Below are 24396 nucleotides of genomic sequence, written 5' to 3'. Positions count from 1 at the left end.
ATTAGCAGCAATTACATATAATAAAGTGCATTCAGCCAATTAAAAAATCAAGTAAAATGTTAAAATTAACCTAAAACAAAAAAATCAAGTTGCTTTGGCCCCTCCACTCTCTTAATTAATGACTAATAACTCTAGCCTGGATAAAATACAAGTCATGATTTTATCTCATATACTTCTCTCGCTTAAACCAAACATTGAGGAGGAAGCGGCTAACTGAGAATACAGTAGGTTCCGAAGTATCTACTGTCAGCAAGCGCTGAGCCTGCCAGTAATGTGTAATCCCCAGGTTCAAGCACATTGGTCGGAGCCACTAATGACGTAGGTCCAGATAACCGGGACATACGACTATAACATCATCTATTGTCTCTGGATTAAATTCACAAACTGGGCATATTCTAGAGACCTGGTTATTACTCCAGCTGCTGCAAAACTCTCTCAAAGGCAAGCAGCCATATCTAAATCCTAGATAAAGGCTTTTGGCAAGCGAAGGGGTTACAAAATCCAGAATATTCTCAATAGACGGGAAGGTTTAAACGTCCGGAACCTCTCGTTCAAATTGCCCAAATTGTTGTTCTTAATTTGTGACTCATGTACATGCACATGCAGCCAGTAGGCGGCCTTCAGAGCCTTGCCATCCACCTTGCAAATTTGATCAGGAGTTTCTTAGAGTTTTAGTAGCTTCAACTTCTTACACAAACTATATATGAATCTTAACCAAGGGACCTTTAAATCATAATTCTGCCTTATTGGATCATTTAAGTAGTCCATATAAACATACAGTTCTAGCGTTGACCACATCCGTACCCAATATAATAATGTTCTCAGCTGTGTAAATCAGAAACACAGTTCAGGCCTAAGTCATAACGAGGGGGGTTAAGAGGTGTGCTAGTTGGTGTAGCCTCCAGGTCCCTGATACATTTATTTTCTGTTACTGACAATTACTGTGTATCAGTATATTCACAAACTTCTGCACCATAAAGTGCAGCACTCAAGGCTTTGCACGATAGGCCTATAAAGCTGGGGAAACTGCTCGTGAATAGGTGGCTTTGTAGAATCTTAAAATAGCTTTTGATCTATGCGAGAGAACAAGCAGGGCTTTATTTATCTGATCTTCCCACTTAAGCTTGTAAGATAGTGTAACTCCCACCCCCCAAAATATTCAAAGCTAAAATCCCTGCCAAGTTTTTCAAGGCCTGCTTTAATATTACTACATCTTGAACTTCTTGGACCAAAGACCATATATTTTGTTTTAGAGCAATTCAGCTCTAAGCCTCTTTTCTCACAAAAAGCCATACATTTGTCTAGCAACATTTGGAGGCCAATAGAGGTTTTAGATATGAGCAGCGAGTCATTGGCAAAAAGGAGAATCTGAATTTTAACTCCTTTCAGCAAAGGGGAATCATTTAACATTTTGCTGTAACTCCTCAACAACATAGTTTATATACAAGGTAAACAGTGTGGGAGCAAGCAGCCTACCTTGCCACACTCCACGTAGTACAGGAATATGATTGGTTAATTTTCCCTTCTCTCCCCATCGAACCTGAGCACAGTTTCTTTCATGTAGCTTGATGATAATGTTGATGAGATCCCTGGGTGCACCCATATTAATTAAAACAGTCCACAACTTATCACAAGGGATCAAATCAAACGCTGCTCGGAGGTCAACAAAAGCTACATAGAGCTTCTGTTTGAGCAGCAAAGCAAATTTCTAATAAAGAAGGGCAAGCTTAAACACCCGATCTAAAGTATTGGTTTAAATACAAAAAACCTGCCTACTGGGGTGATAACATCTGCCCATCTTCAATCAATTCTTGTAGTTTCATTAGAACCTGTTTAGCAAAGACCTTTTGTAGGTGGTCTATCCAGCTAATAGGCCTGTAGTTGGTTGGGCAACCTGCGTTACCCTTTTTGAACACAGGAACTATCTCAGCCCCTCTTAAACTGTCCGGGGTTTCACCCTAAGCTATGACTGCATTTGAAAACAAATTAACATAACAAGCCCAAAGCTGGGGTTCGGACTTCTAAAGATCCCCCAGTATGCAACTTGACCCAGGTGCCTTTTGAGATTTTAAGGTTTAAATGGCCAAGAGGGTCTCTGCTAGGCATGGGCGGATTTTGCGGATCCACGGATTTGCGTATTCACGGATCGTTGCGGATCGGCGGATTTGGGGCGGGGCTTCCATGCCAGGACCATCGTGCCAGATTGAACCCTGCCCTTCATATTTATTCAAGAAGACGCCACCGTTTTGTGCCATACCTCTACACAACTGGAGTACTTTCTACTAGATAATCAGTAAGTGCTACCTCGTTGGGTAGATGTATAGTGCTTTTACAACACTACAGCTGCCTAAAGTGCCAGAGAGTTGTCTACAGCGACCAGGTGTGTGTTACTATGCAATCGCGCCGAAGGGCGCAGGGGTCCCTTGAGTTAGCTGTCCATCATAGTGGGTAAATGGCGGGAAGACGGTGCACAGCGCGAGTGTGTGGGCGGGGCCAAACGGACGGGGCTTCCATGCGAGTGCACATGCCTCTTGTGTGCATTAAAGGTCAGAGACCGATCAGAGCAGCAGATGAAGATACAGAAGCTCCCGGCCACAGGAACAGCACGAGGATTGCGCTTGTGAAAGTCAAGGATGCAAAGGCCTCTGTCCAGCATCACAGCTGATTTTCGTTGGTATATTTGGGAAGAAGGCACATCTGCCCAGCCTTGACAACGCTCACGATTGTTTTTTGGGCCGATGAATGAGTCACTGAATTTAAGCTTTAACTAGGGCACATGCTTAATTGATATCTGCAAGTGCTTGCGGTTTAATTTTTGTGCCAGGACCGTCGTGCCAGAATGAACCCTGCCCTTCATATTTATTCAAGAAGACGCCACCGTTTTGTGCCTGTTGTAACTAATTTACGATGGCGCCGGCAAGCTGCCAGCGCCATCCTAAGATAGTTACTAAATTAGCTTCAACAGGAAGCTCTAATAGATAAAATAAAGCAGGCGCTCGAGCACCTGCTTTATCTTATCTATTAGAGCTTCCTGTTGAAGCTAATTTAGTAACTATCTTAGGATGGCGCTGGCAGCTTGCCGGCGCCATCGTAAATTAGTTACAACAGGCCAGCAAGGCTTGAACTTTTGCCCCCGGAATCCGCCGCTCGCGGATTTGCGAATTCGCGGATCGCGAATTTACCGAAAATTCGCAAAATCCGCGAGCGTAACGGATTTTGCGCTCATGCTTAGTCTCTGCCACGCTAAGAGATCTTAGTGAAAGGCCTGAGATCTTGCTCAACCCGATCATAGATGGATCCTGCTTGTTGTCGGTTAAAATATATTCCTCATGCCGGACTTTTGAGAAAAGTGCAGAAAAGTGTTCCTCCCATTTATCAGGCGAAATAGGATATAAACTTTGGCTTTATGCTCTCGGGTACCGTGTGTAATGGTGGACCAGAATGTACGGTCATCTCTACCTTTGAGGGCCTGCAACAGGTCCTGCCAGTTGTTATCCTCCCATTCTTTCCCAGCTTTATCTAGCGTTAGCTTATACCTATGACGGGCGGTCACAATTTTCTCATGGTGACATCCCTCGACTGATGTATTGAACATCTTCTTGGCCGGCTTGCATTCCTGAGAAAACCACTTGGGATCCTTCCTAAGGTACCTTAGACTTATTCTTGTGTTCGCCATAGAAGGTGGCCTTTAGTCCATCAAAAAAACAGCAGAGTATTTAAAATGATATGAGGTTCCAGATCAAGATCAACATCAGAAAGTGTACAAACGGATGGTGATTTTCAGCATGAGTGTTTTGATCTGACATAACATCAGGCAAGGAAATTCTTTGACAATTATTATCTAAAATGGGTTCATGTGCCATTGCAAGGTTAAATGCAAGTGATCTATTGAACTCTGCCATTGATAAAATGGTAGTGAGGGGATACTGGTTGCTATCGTCACGGTTATCAACCTTCTAGTCCCTTGATGATGGCCATAACCTGACGTCTAGAAGGACATAATCTATGACACTATTCTATCCACCTCTCCTGAATTTAACTGCCCTATTTACATCAGGAGTTCGGTCATTACTTGACCTCAGACTCCGGCTCACTACTATTGAAGCCACTTGTAAAGCAGTGTTGGTAAAGTTGCGGTTTGAGCTACCTGTCAAATTAGGGATACTCCAATATTCGTCCTCTTTTTCAGTTCCCAAACAAATAGATGACGAAGGCTCAAAAGAAGTATTAAAATCACCTACGACAACTTTAGCTTCCGGTTCGTATAATTCAATCAATCCAGCTAACATAGTGAGAAATGCTGAATCACAATTGATGGGTATTGAACGTGCATAAACATTCAGCAATATCAAATGCATGCCCCTTGCAAAAATGAGTTTAATGCCCATTATATCTAGGGAATCCATACTTAAGAGCTCTTGAATACAAGCAATATTGTTTTTTACTAAAATCAACAGATCACCCATTTCCCGCCCTGATTTTGCTGGAGGGGCTGCTTCCGCACTATAGGCAGTGAATCAATCCAGGAATACCTTCTTATCAACCCAGGTTTCCTGAAAGAGACAGACATCATATTTCCACACAAAGTCCAACCAGTCTTGATCATCCAGTTTGGCTTTTACCCCTTCCACATTCCATGAAATCAAAGAGAAGTCAGTTCTAAGCACGAGGGTCGACTGAACAGGAGACTCAATTCTTCCTTCTCTTGGGTTACATACACAAGGCCTTATTTCTGTTTTTTCCAGAACGGGCCATCTCTGTAAATTCAGTGGGTGCTGAGGTTGTTGAGAGAACCATCTTGGAGCCATCGGTTACTAGCACAATCTCCCTTTCATCCCTGCTCAATTGATCATAAAACAGTCAATCTATTTCATTAAGATTGGAGTCCTCTTCACTAACACAGTTGGTTTGAGTATTTAAGGGTTCTGTTGTGAGGTTAGTATGATCTGGTAGCACCTTTGGATTTGTTTTAACAGCAATGTTCTTCTTTTGGAGGTATGTAAGGTGATTTTGATTTATCATCCATAAGAGATTATGTCTGGTACACATCTTGTATGCCCTGCTATTCTAATCAGGACACTGAACATGGGGACCCATGACGTGGCGAAAGAGTGTAGACTCAAAGAAAAGTCCAAATGATCCAGCATTGGATTGCTCTAATGGAACGGAGTGGTTTGTCTTTATAGTGACATGGAAATCCAACCCCTTAATAGAGGGCATCATTTTAAAATCTGTTCAACTTCTTGATGTTGCCTAAAATTGGAATGGGTCAAACTTTCACCTATTTCTACAAAGGTATCTCATATGTTGGCCCTGGCATGTTGGTCTACAGCTTGGTCTACTGATGGGACAGGATGCAACTCGTATCACTTTCATCATTATTGAGTTTGACCTTTTTCATACCTTATTTTATTGGAGGAAGTAGATGGGCCTAAGAAGCAGCTGGTGTACAGTCAAAGGCTTTTACAGTGAAGTGTTTTCTTATGGAGCATCAGGCACTATGTGAGATCCAGGTGGATATTTGCTTGTCTGTAAGGGCAATAACTCTGCAACACGCACAGGCAAGAGGTAATCAGGTGTAGAACTGGTGTTGAGCGAGTCTAAGAAATCCACTGGAACTTAAACCATGGGTGGTGAAGAGGAGCAGCAGCACATAAGGGGTGTTCCCATACATATGTTTCTCTATGGAACTAACAATGCAGTAGCTCTTCATCTTCAGACAAGAAGACAAAGCATGTGTGGCACAGCTGCCTCCTCCAGGGTTCAATCTCAATGGAAAATGGTACCTCACTTCCTCTACTCTCTTGGCTCAGGGTTGTCTCTGTTAAGGTCTGTGAGAGCAGAATAAGTGGAATTGTAAATGGAGTCACCTGTGTTGGTGGTGGAAGGAGAGGAAGTTCACACAGTATGGGGGGCGGGTTTTACTAAACTTGAGAAGTCACTATACAAAACTGCTATTTATTTATGCCTTTTTTTTTTTATAGTGCGGACTTTACCCGAAGGTGTCAGAGCGCTTCACAATAGGAACAGAACTGATACAAGAGAACATTACAAGTGAAAAAATTACAAAAGCAAAAGTTACATTACATGAGGCAAAAGTGACAATCGTGAGCAAACTTAATACAAGAGGTAGCAAACGGTGCATTACAGGAGGAAAAAGTGACATGTGTGCAGGTTACAAAAAGCGTACAAAGTACAAGTAGAGGTATAATACTGCAATAAATGAAGGACACTCAAACACAAGAGAAAATGTTACGTAGGCAATGGTGGCACTTGTGCAAGTATCGAAAGCAAACAAAAAGTAAGAGGTAGCAAACAGTGTGTTACAAGAGAAAAGTGATGTGTGCATGTTACAAAAGAGCACTAAACACAGGTAAAAGGGCAGTACTGCAATAAATGACAGTCTCTCAAACCACAAGAACACACTGGGAAGGCATTTCCATAGTTATGGAGAATAGAGATTTTCTACACTAAAAGGTGTTCCTTCAGATAATAGAAAGGGCATGAATTAACATTGGAAGTGTCTTTGAAGGAGGAGAACTTTAAGGTCAGTTTTGAAGGCCTGAGAGGAGGTGGTGGTCCAGAGCTGAGGCGGAAGTGAGTTCCAGATTCTCATTGCGTTGCCTGAAAAGGATTGGGCCATCGATCTTTCCTTCTTGAAAGTGAGAGGTTCAAGCAGTAGATTTTCCGCATTTCGTGATGGTCTAGAGCCTCCAGAGAGTTTCAGTTTATTAGCCAGATAGCGGGGAGAGGAGGAGTGCAAGGCTTTGTGGGTGATGCAGGCAGTCTTGTAGATAGATCTTGCCTCGATGGGAAGCCAGCGGAGGGTGGATAACATGGGTGTGATGTGGTCGCTTCTTTTGGCCCCATAAATGAAACGAGCTGCTGAATGGAGAACAGACTTAAGGGGGGACAGGTGGGATTTGAGGAGGACCGTAAGAAGAGAATTGTAGTAGTCCAGTCTGGAGAGGACCAGCGATTGGACCAGGGTTTTAAGGTCATGCTTCGGGAAGAAGCGACGAATCCCCCAAAGAAGGCACAGTTGGTATCGAGCAGACTTTGCAAATGAATTAATGTGGGAGATTAGATTGAGTTTTGTGTTGAGTATGACACCAAGGGATTTTGCGCTGTCGACAATGATGGGTTTATTGTTCAGTAGATTCATCTGGTCCATCCATGATTGAACCGGGGGAGGAGAAAGTGAGGAAGAGAGGAGGAGGAGGAATTCCGTTTGAGGGATTCAGAATCAGTTGATGTGTTGACATCCAGTTTTGAATGGAGTCCAGAGTAGAGCTTAGGACGGAGAGATCGTGAGTGGAGGTAACCTTGAGGTAGATTTGAGTGTCGTCTGCATAGAGATGATAGTGGAGCCCAGATTTACTTTGGAGATTTCCCAGTGGTTCCAAATAGAGATTGAACAATGTGGGTGCAAGTATAGAGCCTTGAGGAACACCTTGACCCACCGCCAAAGGAGATGAAAGACTGTCCGCTATTTTGATCATTTGGGCTCTATCAGAGAGGAAGGAAGCGAACCATTTAAGCACAGTGCCCTCCATGCCCATTCTCTGTTGAAGAGTGTTGAGGAGGGTGTTGTGATTGACAGTGTCAAAGGCTGCAGAAAGGTCAAGGAGAATTAGAAGACAAGACCCCCCGAATCGAGTATCCGCAGCGCGTCATCAATCACTTGCATCAGGGCTGTTTCATTGCTGCAGTTATGGATGAAGCCGGACTGAAAATTGTCAAGAAGATCATTGTCCTTGATATGACGAGAGAGCTGTTTCGCAACACATCTTTCTGTGATCTTCGCAAGAAAGGGTAGGTTAGTGATGGGGCGGAAGTTGTTGAGGTCATTCGCATCAGCAGTGGGTTTTTTAAGCAGAGGGGTGACCTGCCCAGTTTTGAAGGGAACAGGAAGGGAGCCTTGACAGAGGGAGAGGTTCGATGAGGTTGTAAATTAAGATGATTTTTTATCTCATCAACAAGGGAATCTTGGACAAGGGCTGTAACATAGCAATCATTAGTTGTGGTTGATAGGATGGTCATCAATGATGAAATGCTAGACAAGATGGTCATTGACACAGTCATTAGAAAGATAGACAAGAAGCACTGCTGCAGAAGTTGATGATAAGCAATAATCCTACCAAAAAAGATTAGACCTTTACTTCATCTAAAGTCAAGTTCCACATACTCGCTACTTCTTTAGGATCTTAACTCGAATACAGCACTCACATTCTTTAGAGGAAAAGATAAATCTACTCTCCCTATCTTTAAGGGTTTTTGTAGAAAGGTCTTACACATGTTACAGTTCTGTAGGATTCTGTTTTAGTAAAGTCAAACAATTCATGTGCTGGTCATCAGCAAATACTTTTGCAATAGTGATCTAGCAGGGTTTGAAAGGAGGTCTTTTTTTCCAATGGTGTCTCAGTCAAGATCAAGTTCAAGTTCAAACCTTGTTTCAGGTAAATGGAGTCAAACAGGTCCCTGAGAAAGGGAATTGATATCCCACAACAAACTTCAGAGGGTTCGAAGAAACAAAGTCTTGACTGAATCTTTCTTCTTTCACTAAATGTGCATTAATAATTCTGAACTAACGAAACCTCAGAGGAGAGTGAAGATGAGCGTTACTCTACTTTCTTGGCTATATTTTGGATTTTACATTGTGATGCATACTATGTGCAACAGTGATTCAAGTGTTTACTTTCAGTGATTTAACGTTCATTACTGAGAATTCCCAAAATGATAACTAGGAACAATTGAAGCAGGTGAATTAATGAAAGACCAAATGTTGAACAATAATAGTTTACACATGCAGGTCAATGATGATGTATTCAAGATTGTGCATTGAACTCACTGAATACATATTTGTTAAGAAAGACTACTTAGAAAAACCACAAACAAACCTCCGTTTTTCAGACCATTAGACGTACAATTATAGGAGGCAACCTATAACAGCTGAATTGTACTAAAGTAGTTTTCTTTCATCATAATGTTGCTCTTAAAGATAAATACATTCTTAATTTACTCTTGAGTTGTATCATTTGAAAATGCTTTCTACTCACAGTAAGGCTTTCCAATTCTAACAGTCGCACTGTGTAGTAGGATTTGATGTCTTCAGAGATCAAGGTTAGTTTCAAGTTTGTATCATCAAAGACCATTTCTTTTTCCTCTTTCACAGGCCAATACTGAGCACATTTTATCTAAATAATGGAAGACAGCGTTATATACAGAAGTGTAGAATTAGTTGACATTTTCAACTGATTTGTTTATCATACTTAAATGGAAAAAACAAAGCACACAATGATACTTAAGATTTCTTTTTTTTTTTAAGGAACCACATTTAGGGAATCCTTCACATTTAAAAAAACACTGATAAATGCAGAGCAAATATATTGAGGACAAAACATGAAATAGGACATTGTTACTTTAGTATTGCAGTTTTAAAAGGCCTGACCTTTTAGTGTCTCTTGTGAAAAAAATAAATGGAGGTCCACGATCCAGCCTAAACTGGTGAGCAAAGATTACAAATTCATATGTTAGGTCTTTAAGGAGCTGATGGCACTTGTCATGAATGAATGAATCGCCATTTGTAAAGCGCATGGCTACCAAAGGACTCCCAGCGCTAGAGACAAAGCCATCACACAATCACAAGATCAGAGAGTTCGAGAAAACAGCAGAGTCTTCAGCTGTTTGCGAAAGGAGAGATGATTAACCTCGAGTCGGATATGATCTGGGAGCGGATTCCAGCATTTGGCCGAGATGAGGAAAAAAAAAAAAAAAAAAAGACGTCCCACCCTCCGAGCTCGGTATACTGTAGGAACTATTGCTAGATGTTTTTTCTCAGAGCGCAAAGATCTTGTAGGGAGGTAAGAGGAGATAATGGACTGAAGAATCGGAGGGGCCTTAGCCGAGAGTGCCTTTTGGGCAATACACAAAGCCTTAAACTGAATTCTCTCAGCCACTGGAAGCCAATGCAGGGATATTATGTAAGGTTTAGGTGATTCCTGCTTGTGAATCGTGCCGCACAGTTTTGAACCGTTTGCAATTTTTTAATGGTAGCTGCTGGAGACCCTAGGAATAGCACATTGGCATAATCAAGCCTCAAGAAGATCAAAGCTTGCACCAAAAGCTTCCTGGCAGAAAACGGCAGAAGTGGGAGAACCATCCTAATAATTTTTAAAATGCCATAGCAGGTACCTGCCACCCTACATGCCTGTTCCTTAAAGTTCAGGCTGTGGTCCAGCCACACCCCAAGACTTTATTTGAGTCTTGGGGGTAGGCATCACCCCAAAACATTTCGGCCAAAAAGCGTTGATGTCTATATTAGTGGTTTCACCCAGAAGCATCAGCTCGGTTTTGGCTGCATTCAGCTTTAGTCATTCAGCTTTAGGAAGGAGTCATCAATCCATGCAGAGATCCTTTCAAAGCAGCTGGCCAAATTGCTCTTAGCATTGTCCAGACTGTCGAGGGATACAATCAGCTGAGTATCATCAGCATAGGAGATGATGTTAACCCCAAAGGGTTTAACCACCTTGGCCAGAGGGCGCAGATAGACATTAAAAAGAGTGGGGCTAAGGGAGGAGCCCTGCGGCACCCCACATCGTAATGGCATTCTTTCGGAGCCAACATTGCCCTCAAAGACCTGGAAAGACCTGTCTACCAGGAAAGACTCAAGCCATTTGAGTAAGATTCCTGTCACCCCAATCTCTCTGTCTTGTAATCATAAGTTGATGATTAACAGTGTTGAATGCCGCACTGAGGTAGAGTAATACAATAGCTGCGGACCCACCACTGTCTAAAATTTTCCTAGATTCTTCAACCACAGCTAACAAGGCTGTCTTTGTGCCTTGTTGGGGTCTAAAGCCCGTTTGAGAGGGGTGAAGACGTTCATTCACCTCCAAAAAGTTAGAAAGAACAGAATTAACATTTTTCACATATTTTAGCAATCCCTGGTAGGAGTGAAATTGGCCGGTAGTTAACAAAAACTTCAGGGTCAAGGGAGGGTTTCTTCAATAGAGCCTTGACCATAGCTCTCTTCCATGAGGATGGAACAATCCCTATGGACAGCGAAATGTTAATAAGCTCCAAAATAATTGGAGCAACAGAGTCTAAGACCCGATTGAGAATCATAGGGGATGCAGGATCCCTTGGTGACTTCGGTTTTCAGAGTGTTTTTTACAACTACGTCGGAGTCATATGGATAATCACAACCAAGCTGTGATCCTAGGCTTGTACCGCGAGTACTTTGGATCTCAAATACTTTCTGTGTAAGTATCTATCACAGAGCATAACCGTCAAAGGGACTTTTAAACACCCCATATTGAATTAATAATGGTGTCTCACTTAACTTTACAGATAGACTATCTACCGAATAACTACTCGTCTCATCTGGGAGTGGTTTCTAAATCTTCTATCCCTGATGTAAGTTCTCTTGTATACATTAATCATAGAATAGTGGCCTTAAGAGTTCAGGACATATTCGATGTTCCTATTTAAAGCTAGGGACCTGTCTGCTTCGGTAGATTTAGGGATAGAGGGTTCTATGGGTACAATCATCCATACTGTTGCCTCCCCTCTCTCTCTGTAGTTGCTGAGCAGCTTTTCAGTCGCCCAACCAATAGAGGGCTATTTGTTCGAGATAGGAGCAACTAACTTCTTCATTCGGGTTACGGGCTCGAAACAAAAGGTTGGGGTCCGGATATACTCAAGAGTTATATTCTGTTACTACTGGCTGAGAGGGTGATATGCCCCTGTCTGGGAGGTTTAATGTATAATTGTGGTATTTATACCACTAGTTATTATCTAGGATGAACCATGTTGAACAAATAAAGAAATGCTATATCTAGATTTTATTTCACCTGGAAAGATAATCAGACATGGAATCACCCAAACGGGGTTTAATGATCTATTGATGTGATGGCTATAAATGTAATAATGTGTTGTCATCACTAGGATGTATATGTTTAAGAAAAATTCTTTTTGTATTATTGTCTGTAGAAAACTGACCTGTGTGTTATTCTTTTTTTATAAAAAAAAAACTGTGGGTAGGCTGCTATGATATTCTGAGCAATAGCTGGGCTGCATATAAATTGACATTTCGGTTTGTTGAATGTACAGGATAGTTTTAAACTATGTCATAGGGAGATCACTAAGACATATTTTATGTAATTTCAGATTTCTTGGGAATACAGTCTATATTTCCTGATGAAGACGGCGATATGCTAACTGTCCGTCGAAACGCGTTGAACTTGAGGGAATAATACTATTGATATTTGATTTAGGATTTTTGTGTATTTCCCTGTTTTAGGGGTATGATTTTGATTAGATGAATTGATGGTTTTGATTCATTCCCTTGATATATTCTCTGTGTTCCCAATTCTACTGTGATTTTATTTGTTTTTATTAATTTTATGTATAAATAAACTGTGCTTATTTGAACTTACCGTTATCTCATAATTTTGAAGCTTATGCATTGCTCTTAGTTTCTATGTTTGAATCTGTTTTTATGCTCACAATATCTGTTGTCCATTTGTGTCGTTGAGAAGTTGATGTCCGTACACTCTATATGCCCAAAGGGAATTCTATTTTTGACATAAAGGATCCCTTGGTGAGCCAGATTTCAACCGCTCCATGTAGATTTTTAGAGAATTCATATCCATCAAAGGGATGGTCTCAATGAAAGGATCCAACAATCGAGGCTTTGCCTGTACAGGGATGGTTACGGAGGCTGAAGCTGATAAGGGAGGAAAGGTGGAATAGATATCATCAATTATGAAAAAATTGTGCCAGATTCGTGCAGCGCCCCAAGGTGTCCTCCAACGGCAATGGAGGCACAGGGGATTTAAGAAGGGATTTCACAATTTGAAAAATTTCACGGGGGGAGGGCACGTGGGGGGGGGGGTGTGTGAGGGGGTTTTTGAGTTTGAAGCAGAGGTGATCTTTCCTCCAAAATACTCAGCTTGGGCAGTTCTAATTTCTACCTTTTGGCTTTAATAGCTTCTCTGTATTTAGTTTTCTCCGCCCTCGAAAAATTCCTTCTCCACCTTCTCTCCAGGCGTTTGCATAATTGTTTCTGTTCGCTCAGTTTGGGAGAATACCACGCTACACAAGGCCCATCTTTTTTCCTGGTCATCCAGACTTCCGGAATGAGTGCATCTAATGATGATTCCAGCCATAAATTAACTCTGTTAGTGAGTTCAGGGTAATCCCCTAGGACCGGTCTGGTGTTGTCAAGGGCAGATGCCCAAGATTCAACAGAAAGTTTAGACCCATTCCGACACCATGTTTTTCCCTTTTCCCGTGGCTGACTACCTTCCTGGTTGGTCCAGACAAAGGGGACCATATAATGGTCTGACCAAGGCAGGGGGTGTGATTCCCTACCTCAAGGCATCTGACTTGTTTTAACAACTGTTCGTTCAAAGCATAGGATGTGTGCCTGGTGGGAATGTGCTTCAGCCTTAAAGGAACTGTGCACCACTTCAGTTGCCCAGGAGTTACACTAGCAATTATTCATTTTAAGGTCAAGCTTTTCTTCCAGTACTACAGCTGGAATACTCTAAAATGAGACTTGAACTGCTGTCGTCAGACAGAGCAGTAAATACGCATACTATCATGTCAAAAGGTGAGGGATATTAACATATTCCAACGATCTCATTGACCAGTACAACTCTGAGCTACTCTCCATTCTCGATAATCTAGCTCCTCCAAAGCTCAAAAGAAGCCGTACCACCCCGTCCAGAACCTGGTTCAATTCGGACCTCAACGCAGAAAGAAGATCATTGAGAGCCAAAGAAAGAAAGTGGAGAAACAACCCAACAACCTTCCTTCGCCTACAATTAAAAACAGCCCGAAAGAAGTATAACAACCATATCAAAAACAAGAAATCCAACTTCTTCCGAGAGGCACTTGCCAACTCCAAAAACAGACCTAAGGAACTCTACAACATAATCAGACACCAAACATCCAAGCCTCTGCCCTCACCCCTGCAGGCGTCCAAAGAACTATGCGACAACTTCGCAAGCTTCTTCAACGACAAGGTCCTAAAAATCGAACTATCTCTAGACATCAGCAACACGACCATCCCTCAGGCCCTCCCTTCCGGCCCCCCTCCCCTACCTTGGCTAAGCTTTCGCCACATGCAGGAAACGGAGATAATCTCGCTAATCTCGACCTCCAAACCATCAGCTCACATCTCAGACCCCATTCCCCCCTCACTTGTCAAAAAAATGAAGCTCACCTTAGCACCAATATGGGGCAAAATCATAAACAGCTCCCTACAAAGCGGAGTGGTCCCCGACTGTCTAAAAATGGGACAAGTCACTCCTTTGCTGAAAAAACCCGGCCTTGACTCTACAGACTTGAACAATTTCAGACCGATATCCAACCTCCCTCTACTCGCCAAAACACTGGAACGCTGCGTGCTCCTGCAACTAACTCATCACCTGGATAACATCAATCTCCTGGACCCCCTCCAATCTGGCTTCAGACAAGGTCGTAGCACAGAAACCGCAATGCTGAACATCATAGACGACATTCACGGTTCTCTTGACGCTGACAAGTGCTGCCTTCTCATACTCCTCGATCTATCCGCAGCGTTCGACACGGTAGACCATAAGCTCCTCATCAAAACTCTGCAAGTAAGAGCCGGCCTCGGCGAGGTAGTTCTGGACTGGTTTTCTTCCTTTCTCCACAACCGCTCGCAAATAATAAAACTGAAGAACTTCACCTCCGAAACACAGCAAGTCAACAAGGGTGTCCCCCAAGGATCAGTACTTTCTCCTCAGCTCTTCAACATCTATATGGAACCGCTCGCCAAACTACTCAGGAATGCCAACATCCTCTTCCACCTCTACGCGGATGACACGCAGATCTACCTGGAAACCTCTTCACCCAACGACATCCATAGACTAAATGCTGTCTTAAAAGATGTTCAAGATTGGCTGACAAAAAACCACCTGAAACTCAATCCCGACAAGACCGAAACCCTTCTCATATCTAACAAAGAAGACAACCCTCAAGTCACGGAGTGGCTGAAGTCGATCGATGCTCTTAAAGGTTCTCTCACGCCAACGGACTCCGTCAAATCTCTGGGTTTCACTCTAGACCCCAAACTCACCTTGACAAACCACACCAAGAACTCGGCAAAAAGTGCCTTCTTCAACCTCAGACTGCTGAACAAAATCAAACCTTTCATTCCCAACAAGGATCTTAAACTAGCTACACAATCTCTAGTCCTATCTAGACTGGACTATGGGAATTCAATCCTTACAGGTATCCCCAAATCACACTTGGCGCCACTAAAAACAACACTACATGCGGCAGCAAGAATGATCACAGGATGCAAAAAATTCGACCACATCTCCCCAGCACTCAAAGAACTTGAATGGCTTCCGGTGGAAATGCGTAGCTCCTTCAGAACGGCCTGCCTAACCCACAAAGCCCTCCACACCGGTAAACCGGAGTACCTGGCAACCAAGCTCAAAAAAGCAGGCCAAAGCAGATATTTGAGAAGCTCCAACTCCCTGCTGCTCATCCTTCCAAAAACCAGAAAGAAGAAAACTGCGGACTGCTCCTTCACTGGAAATGCCCCCAAAATATGGAACTCTATCCCTCCACATATCAGAACTCTACCGTCCTATGCGGAATTCAAGAACCAACTCAAATCCTTGTTCCTCATCCGCTCCCTAGGTCCCAGATAACCAGGATCTCCCACTGAACTATGTGTTAGCTATGTATCCTTACACCAAAAGTCCCACTGTTACGCACTTTCCCTCCCCCAATATTGGACTGCCTCTACTTGTTACATGTCTTGTTGTTCACCCTGTCACACCTGTTACTGTAAAGCGCTCTGCTACCTTCGGGTCTTGTTAGCGCTATAGAAAACTTCTAAATAAATAAATAAAAATAAATAAATATTACAATGATACACTCAAGCACAATTCGGATAGCCACTATCATACCTCCTTATGCACAACATCACATTTCCCAGCAAGTAGGATTTCTAAACATACAACATCACAAAGGAGACTCAAATTACTGGGTGCCTCTACTCCACCAAATGTTTTAAAATATACTTTTAGTACCTCAAAACAAATTTGTACGTTTTGAGCTACATGATCTTCATCTTAGAGATGTCTGTGCATACCAAAATGTTTTTCTGCAGGAATAAGGCACAACTGTTGGTCTTGTTGTTAAAAATCTCTTGGGCAGGGCGTTGATTGTCATCTGACTCACTTGTAACTGTTTGTGGATGTATGTAAACTAGGTATTTATAGAAAGATGGGAATTATTTGTTAGTGCAATTACTGAGGTGTTTTAGCTTTCTATACAGGCTTGGTGAAAATCCAGAATGGAATGGGCTCTGTGCACCTGCTTCAAGTCTATGTTACATTATTAGTCTGACTGGACTTTCTAGTGAAATTAAGTTAATATATAACTGCAAAAGTTTGTCATTCCTCTCATGTTTAGAAGATCAGCCTAAAGAAAAAAAGACACAAAAGCATAATTGATTTTAATTTTATTTTTTAAATCTTTATTTTTCAATTCTATGAAAAATACAGAACATCAACAATACAGCATACATCATATACTCCACTTTTTTGTTTTGGACTGGAATTACAATGTTAGGAGCAGCACAAAGTCAATTGGGATCTACAATCTTAATTGTATAAGGTACATTGTTGGATGGAACATAGATTTGGCCACCTTTTCATAGGCAATACACTTACAACATTTATTCCCCCTGTCTCTTGGTGCTCTTCCATGTCGGTCTCTCCCTCCCCACTGTTTGAGGCACTTTGATCAGATCCACCCCCGCTGTTGAGAGCCCAGTGTTACACAATTCTCTCCATTTCATTAAATCGGATTGTAATTTCTCGTCTTTTTGTTTGAGCTTCATATGTGTCTCTTCAGCCAATGCCCACTCTTTAATGTCCTTGATCCATAGTAACAAAACTGGACCGCTCTGCCCCATCCATGTTATTGACACTATGTCTGGCTAACACTAACATTAATTGCAACAATTTATAAGGAAACTTCGATTTTTTGGGGCTACTGTACGTGGGCTAGTAAACATTGCATTTGTTCCTCCTTCATCAGAAGGCCCGTGATCTCCCGCACTGTCTGAGCCACCCCCGTCCAGAAGAAAATGAGTTACTTACCTGTTACTACGGTTCTCCCGTATTGGTATCTTTCATAGATTCACATGCTTGAATCATCCCCATCGTCATATTGCGAGTCCCACGGTATATATATATATAAAAGCAGTAGATAAAATTACCATAGGCTACCATGCAATGAAAAGTCTGTGCCATAGCCTATCCACCTTGTTTTGTAAAAATAACAAAATCCAAGCAACAGCCAATCTGGTGACGGCACCCTCTAGAACAATTCCAAGAGAGGCTAGGTTCCTCAGATTTTCCAGCACAAGTGTGCAAGTATAAACCTTCGAGAATAAAGTAAGCCTCTCCGGGGAGGAGAGTGGATCGCATGTGAATCTATGAAAGATACCAATACTAGGGAACCGTAGTTACAGGTAAGTAACTCATTTTCTTCTCCAGTATTGGATCATTCATAGATTCACATGCTTGAATGAGAGTAGCTAACAGTTTCCCAAACATGCATGTTTAATAATATTGTATTATCACCTTTGTACCATAGAGGATGGTGGGCTATAACATACATGCTAGAGTAGTAACATTTATAATGAGAGAACATTTAACAACATATCAATTGATGAGTATATGAAAGCTGTATAAAATTATATACATATAACAGATAAATAAAATACCTCTATAAACCGAGGCCTACCTTATTGAAATAGATGGCGCAAGACTGCCTGTCCCATAACTGCTTCGCTGTAAAATGCCATGTCCAAGAAATAGCGATGCGTGAAGGTAGGAGCATTCTTTCAGGTAGCGGCACGGCAAATCTTGTCCAGAGGGACACCAGCAAAGAGAGCAGCAGAAGAAGATACTGCTCTTGTGGAATGCGCCTTGGTTCTGGTAGTAAGCGGTTTACCCTCTTTCACATGACAGTTGAATATTAGCAGCAAAGCAACATGTGACAGTTCTTTTCGTAACCGCAGATCCTAGCTTAACAGGTCCATAGGATACTAGGAGTTGATCTGTTCTGCGTAGGTGCTTTGTTCTCTGTAAATAGAATTTAAGGCATCTTTTTACATCTAAGGAGTTAAGAAATTTCTCCGCTGGAGACGAAGGCTGAGGGAAAAAGGTGCAGAGAATTACTGGTTCATTAAGGTGAAACTGGGATGGCACCTTTGGAATAAATTTAGGATTCGTTCGTAACCTCACATAATCCTCTGTGAAACGTAAGAAAGGCTCTTTAATGGTGAAGGCTTGGATTTCACTTACTCTTCTAGCTGATGTAAGCGCAAGAAGCAAAGCTACTTTCCATGAGAGAAGTTTTAGCTCTATCTCGTAGATCGGTTTAAAAGGCAGCTTCACTAATTGTCACAAGACTACATTCAGACGGCATTCAGGAAGAAGAGGCCTGATGGGAGGAAAAGTTCTGAAAAGGACTTTCATAAACTGTTTTAAGATGCGAACAGAACAAAGAGAAGAAGTGTCCGGTGTCCGTCTATATCAAGAGATGGTTGCAAGATTAACTCTTATTGAAGCATAAGCCAGACCTGATCTTGCCAGGGATAAAAGGTAAGGTAGGACTTTTTCTGGGGCAGAGTCAAAAGGGTGAATACCATTAAGATGGCACCAAGAACAAAAACTTTTCCATTTCAGTTTATATGTTTTTGACTTAAACTCAGCTCTTGCCAAGGACAATAAATTTACAATCCTGAGGGATGACTACATCCTTGCACTCATTGTGCACAGGTTCCAGGTATGCAATTGCAGAGAAGCTGAATGAGGATGCAGGATCTGTTCCTTGTACGTCAGCAGTGTGGTTGACGGAGGAAGGCGATGAGGACTGGACTGCAACAGCAGTAGAAGATCTGTGAACTAGTGTTGATGAGGCTAACGTGGAGCAATGAGGATGTGCTGACACGGGGAACAGTTGTAGGCAGAAACAGATGTCTTCTGAAGCCTGATGAGGAGAAGAAGCTTTTACCAGCCAATCGTTGAGGTATTGGAAGATTTCTAAGCCTTTCAGCTGTAGGAATGCTGCCACGGGGGCAAGGCACTTGGTAAAAACCTGTGGAGTTGAGCGAAGGCCAAATGGAAGGACCGTGAACTGATAATGCGCGCCTCCCACAGTGAACCGTAGAAATTTGAATTGCTTATGGTGAATCGGGATTAAGAAATAAGCATCTTCCAGATCCAGGCTTGCTTAAAAATCCAAATGGTTCAGAAGATGTAAAATCTCTTGAAGAGTGACCATGCAAAAGGATTTCTTCAGCAGGTATTTTATTGAGTTTTCTGAGGTCTAAAATGGGACGCAAATCCCCTCAGCCTCTTCTTTCTTATGGAGAAAAAACAAGTGTAAAAACCCTTTCCCTTCTGAAAACGTGGAACAAGCTCTATTGCTCCTTTTTGCAGCATTATTAAAGTCTCCTTCTTTAATAACTGAAGATGAGGAGTTGTTGATCTTTGGGGTGGGTGATGAGGTGGTGTTGTGGTAAACTCTAGGGTATGGCCACACCTTATTATACCTAGGACCCATTTGTCTGATGTTTATTTTTTACATTGATTCACGAAATGAGAGAGAGGGATTTTCTTTAAGAAATTCAGAGGAGCCGCAGGCGGCGAAGCATCGTCACTGCTTACGACCTGTATCTCTGGGCTGAACCTGCTGTTTTCTTCTAGGCTGTCTAGAGTAGGCAGCCTGTGGAGGAATGCAATCATGCTGTCGCTGCTGGTAGGATGGCCTGTAGAAGGTGTATGATTGAGGCTGGGACCTTTGATAACCTCCTCGAAAAGAATAATTCCCTCTGCTCCACGAGAGGGGTTTTTCCTGAATTGGAGCGCTCCTAGGGCCTTAGCCGTGTCAGTATCTGTTTTGATGGTTTGTTAAGCATCAACATGCGTGCCGAAAAGTGACTCACCATCGAATGGCATAACCAGAATTTTTCCTTGTACATCAGGGCGGAACAAGGTTGCTTTCAGCCAACCCTGGCGTCTCAAATCAGCTGCTCCAGCAAGCTGACGGAAACCCAAAGACGCAATATCCATGGATGCGTCAATTTCGGAAGCGGACCTCTCTCCTTCAAGCAGGATTTTCCTTGCTTCCATCTTTTTGTCTTCTGGAAGTAGATCTAAAAATTGGGCAATATCCAGCCACATCGGTCGATCGTACCCGGCTAGAATCGCAAGAGCGTTGACAGCTCAAACAGTTGCCCCTGATGTGGTTGTAAACCTCTTCTCAATATTATCGAAATGCCTCCCTTCCTTGTCAGGTGGAGCAGTGATGGGCGTTAAGAGGATTCCTCGATCTCCGTTGTGCAGCCTATGAGATGACAGAATCAGGTTTAGGATGACTTATAAGGCAGCTGGAGCATCGCCTGGAGCCTTGTATTTTTTGTCAATTCTTGGCAAAATCGGAATAACAGTGGCTGGTGTTCTCATCACTTTTAATCCTTCTTCCCTTATGTGGTCAACAATAGGGATAGATCTAACCGATTTCCTAGATGTGTCTTTAGAACCATAAAGAAAGCAGTCTTATTGCTTTACTGTAAGAGATAGTTGGAAACGTGCTGCTGCTCTCTCAATTAAAGCATGAAAGCCACCAATGTCCTCTGGCGGAGATTCTATCATTTGAGGAGATGGAGAAGCTGGTGTAGATATGACATAGTCATGCCACTCATCCCCTGTTTGAGCCTCCTTCTGAGGCTGAGTATTCTCAATCTCTCCCAATCAGAGGTATCTGGATGCAGTTGCAGCCACTAGAATCTCCCATCGGGGACGGTGTGGACACAGGCACAGAAGTATGAGGTGGTGTAGTGACTGGCGGTGAAGGTTGAGGAGGCGGAGAAACAGGTGCTGACAGAAAACGTGTACGATAGTCTCGTAACAAATCTGCAGAAGATCTTGAATCACTGCAACAGGAACGTTAATCATAGGTTCGGAACCTGGCTCGATATATTGCATTTTTGCATGAGGAGGGGAATATTCCTGTTGATAGTATCCAACATAGTCCCCATCAGCCTCTTCCTAATACTTTACATTTAATTGGGAAGGACTATCTGCAGGTCCAAACATCCCTTCATCATCAGATTCCTCCAAGAATGTTGAAGGAGGAAAAGGAGAAATTATCACAGGATTTAGAAAAATTTGTCTAGTTGACGACATTGGTACCAGGTAAGTACGCTTATGGCCAGGCGTGGAGTAGAACAACTTCGTAGGCAGTAAAGGTGTCTCCATCGTAGATGAGGACATGATATGACCAGAAACAGCAGTCGTCTGTATCATAGACGAGATTTGTCATTATCGCGGTCGTCGACGTAGCTGTCAACAGAACCACCGTCGTCGACGGGACTACCATAGTCGACGAGGACGCCGATGAAAAAGTTGCCGTCGTCGCAGACAATGAGATAGTCGGCAGTACAGCACTCGTCGTCACCTGAAACGTCGACGGGACCGAAGTCGAATCAGTCGTCGGCAATGGAGATTTTTTTGACAACGATGGAGAAACTTGTTTTGAGGATGGTTTTCTCGACGAGGAAGTCTCAGAAATGAACGCCGTCAGCGGTAAAAGCTTCTTAGAGACAGATATCTTCATGTAATGAAATGAAGAATATGGTCTGTCTTTAAGGCTTCTTTCCTCAGCATGAAATAGAAGCTTTCCTTTTTGTGAGGTACTTTCTTACTCACGACGAGATTTCTTTGAGGTCTTCTTTTTAGAAACCTCAGGAGATTCTAGAGATCTTTCTCCCCTTTTAGGTGTTTCTTTAGATGTCAATGAGGTAGAGCTCTCATCCTCAGAGAGAACATCAGATTTAGCCTTAAGTTTTTGAAGTCAAATCAGTAGTCTACCCTCTCTTGTCTTTGAGGGTCTTAGTAGAAAAGGTTCTACATATCTTGCAATCTTTTACCTAGTGTTGAGGGTAAAGGCAGGAGCTGCAGTCCTTATGTGGGTCTTCAGAATGCAGCCTCTTTTTTCCACATAATCCACCCGACCTAAAGAGACCCTTCTTAGAAGATTCAGACATGTTTGAAGAAATACTGGTGGGAAACTGAGAAAAACTGAGCAGAGCTCAGGGAGACTCCCTTTCACACGACGTGCGGTAGAAAATCTGAGGCACCTAGCCTCTCTTGGTATTGTTCTAGAGGGTGCCGTCACCTGATTGGCTATTGCTTGGATTTGGTTCTTTTTACAAAAGAAGGTGGATAGGCTATGGCACTGACTTTTCATTGCATGGTTGCCTATGGTAATTTTATCTACTGCTTTTATATGTATACCGTGGGACTCCCAATATGACGAGGGGGATGATTCAAGCATATGGCCATGTCTGAACTGGGGTGGCTTGGTGAGCAAAATAACGATGGATTAAACCCAGATCTGTGACTGGGGGTGAATGTTTTGCCATAGTGCAACATTCCGTCCATCATCTTGTGTGTTTTGCTGTTCACCCTATGTGGGAAGGGTATGCCCAGACGTGGGTCCCGTGCTCACTAAGACACTGGAGTCAAGCTTTCCTGGCTGAAGACGGCTGATAGCCAGAAACCGGTCCTAGGATGCTTGATTCCGGTCCAGGGAAGACATGGCTTGGCAGTTCGGGCTGGACTGTTCCCATGAGGCAAAGGGTCAAGACTGATTTGCATATGGCCATGTCTGAACTGGGGTGGCTTGGTGAGCAAAATAACGATGGATTAAACCCAGATCTGTGACTGGGGGTGAATGTTTTGCCATTGTGCAACATTCCGTCCATCATCTTGTGTGTTTTACCGTGTGACTCCCACTACGACGAGAGGGATTATTCAAGCATGTGAATCTATGAAAGATCCAATACTGGAGAACTGCCTCACCATCAAGCAAACCCAAGCTAGATGGAGAAAGTCCGCTTCGTCAGTGGCACCCCTGGGGCATTTATCATCCTTGTTGTGTGAAATATGTTTTACCTTTACTGGCGTCAGGTAAGTGTGGTGTAAAATGTTATAGTGTGTTAGTTTAAATCTAGCTTTGTAGGAGACAGTGTGTGTGAAAGCTTCTATGGACGCCCATGTTCTTGTTTCTATCTGTGTATTAAGGTCTCTCTCTCAAGCTGCCCTTGATGGCGGCGTCGGGGGTGTAGAGTCTTGCCTTATATAGGAGGGAAATCATTCTCCGACCAGCGCCACATGCAAGTAGGATATCCAATGTATGCTGGGGGATATCTGTGTACTCTGACCAGGTGATTTTGACCACCTCCTGCATACCTCTGTAATGCAGGTAGTGCCCCCTGACCTGGATTGAAACACTCACTGGCCTGTTCGTAGGAGATAAAGGTTTCATTTGGAAAAGATCTGTGAGGTCCTCACAGCCTCCATCTCTCCAGGCCCGGAATGACATATGTGTTCTCATCTCCTGGAATGGGGCCAAGGCCCACATCGGTAACTAGGAAATGGTGCTTTCCCTAAAATCTTCTCAACAAACTGCTGCCAGATGCTTGCAGTGTATCTCACTACATAAGGAAGGGTTGCCTCCACCCCCTTACCCTTCATCAGCGCAATCGGGAGTGCCGAAGGATCCGCTCTACCTGCCATTAGGCGCTTTTCCCAGTTATCATCCACTGCCACAGTTGAGCTTTATAGTAATATATGTCAAATCACGGAGATTCCAGGCCGCTCTCCTCATAACTATGTATCATAGTATTTAGGACCACTCTACTCCTCCTTCCGCCCAAAGCAGTGAGGTCAGGATCGTATTTAGCTTTTAAAAAATACGTGTCGGAAGTGGGCAAAGTTAGTTCTGGAGCGCATAAATGGACCTCGGAAGCATTACCATCTTTGAGATGGTTAGTCTGCAAATCAGAGACAGTGGAAGGGTGTTCCAGAATGTCACAGAATGCTGTAGGCCTGTAAGTGTTCGATCCATGTTTATGGCCATTGCCTGTGTGTTTGACAGCACCACCTGGATCCCTAGATACCGGAATGCCACCCGCTCCCAACAAAGTCCCCACCGTGGCTAGGCCCGCTACTGGGAAAAATCAGTGACTTATTGTGGTTAAGTCTTAACCCAGATACCTCTCCGAACCACTCCAGCTGGCACAGCAGTTCCGGTATCTCCACCCGGGGGCAGGCCAGATTAAAAAAGCGCATCATCTGCATAAAGGGAGATGATCTGGTTTGTGTCGCTTATCTTGAGTCCCCACTGATCTAGGTCAGCTCTACCACGTACCGCCAATGGCTCCATAGCTAAGGCGAACAATAAGGGCGAGAGTGGGCACCCCTGTCGGGTGTCTCGCCCCAACTTCCATTCTTTTGAGGGCGCGCCACCTAGTTTGACCCT

At 43.1% G+C, this 24396-nt stretch overlaps 1 protein-coding gene across 1 annotated transcript in view; it reads right to left on the bottom strand.

Moving 5' to 3' along the window:
* PTPN1 (protein tyrosine phosphatase non-receptor type 1) overlaps positions 1–24396 on the bottom strand; it is a 375455-nt gene that overhangs the window by 94018 nt on the left and 257041 nt on the right. Inside the window, exon 5 of the mRNA XM_078652036.1 lies at positions 9060–9197. Within this exon, the coding sequence (XP_078508162.1) occupies positions 9060–9197 (138 nt within the window). The remainder of the gene's footprint in view (positions 1–9059; positions 9198–24396) is intronic.

This window comes from Lissotriton helveticus, chromosome 7 (genome assembly GCF_964261635.1).
Source record: "Lissotriton helveticus chromosome 7, aLisHel1.1, whole genome shotgun sequence".
NCBI classification, from domain to species: Eukaryota; Metazoa; Chordata; class Amphibia; order Caudata; family Salamandridae; genus Lissotriton; species Lissotriton helveticus.
This window is presented reverse-complemented; position numbering and strand designations above follow the sequence as displayed.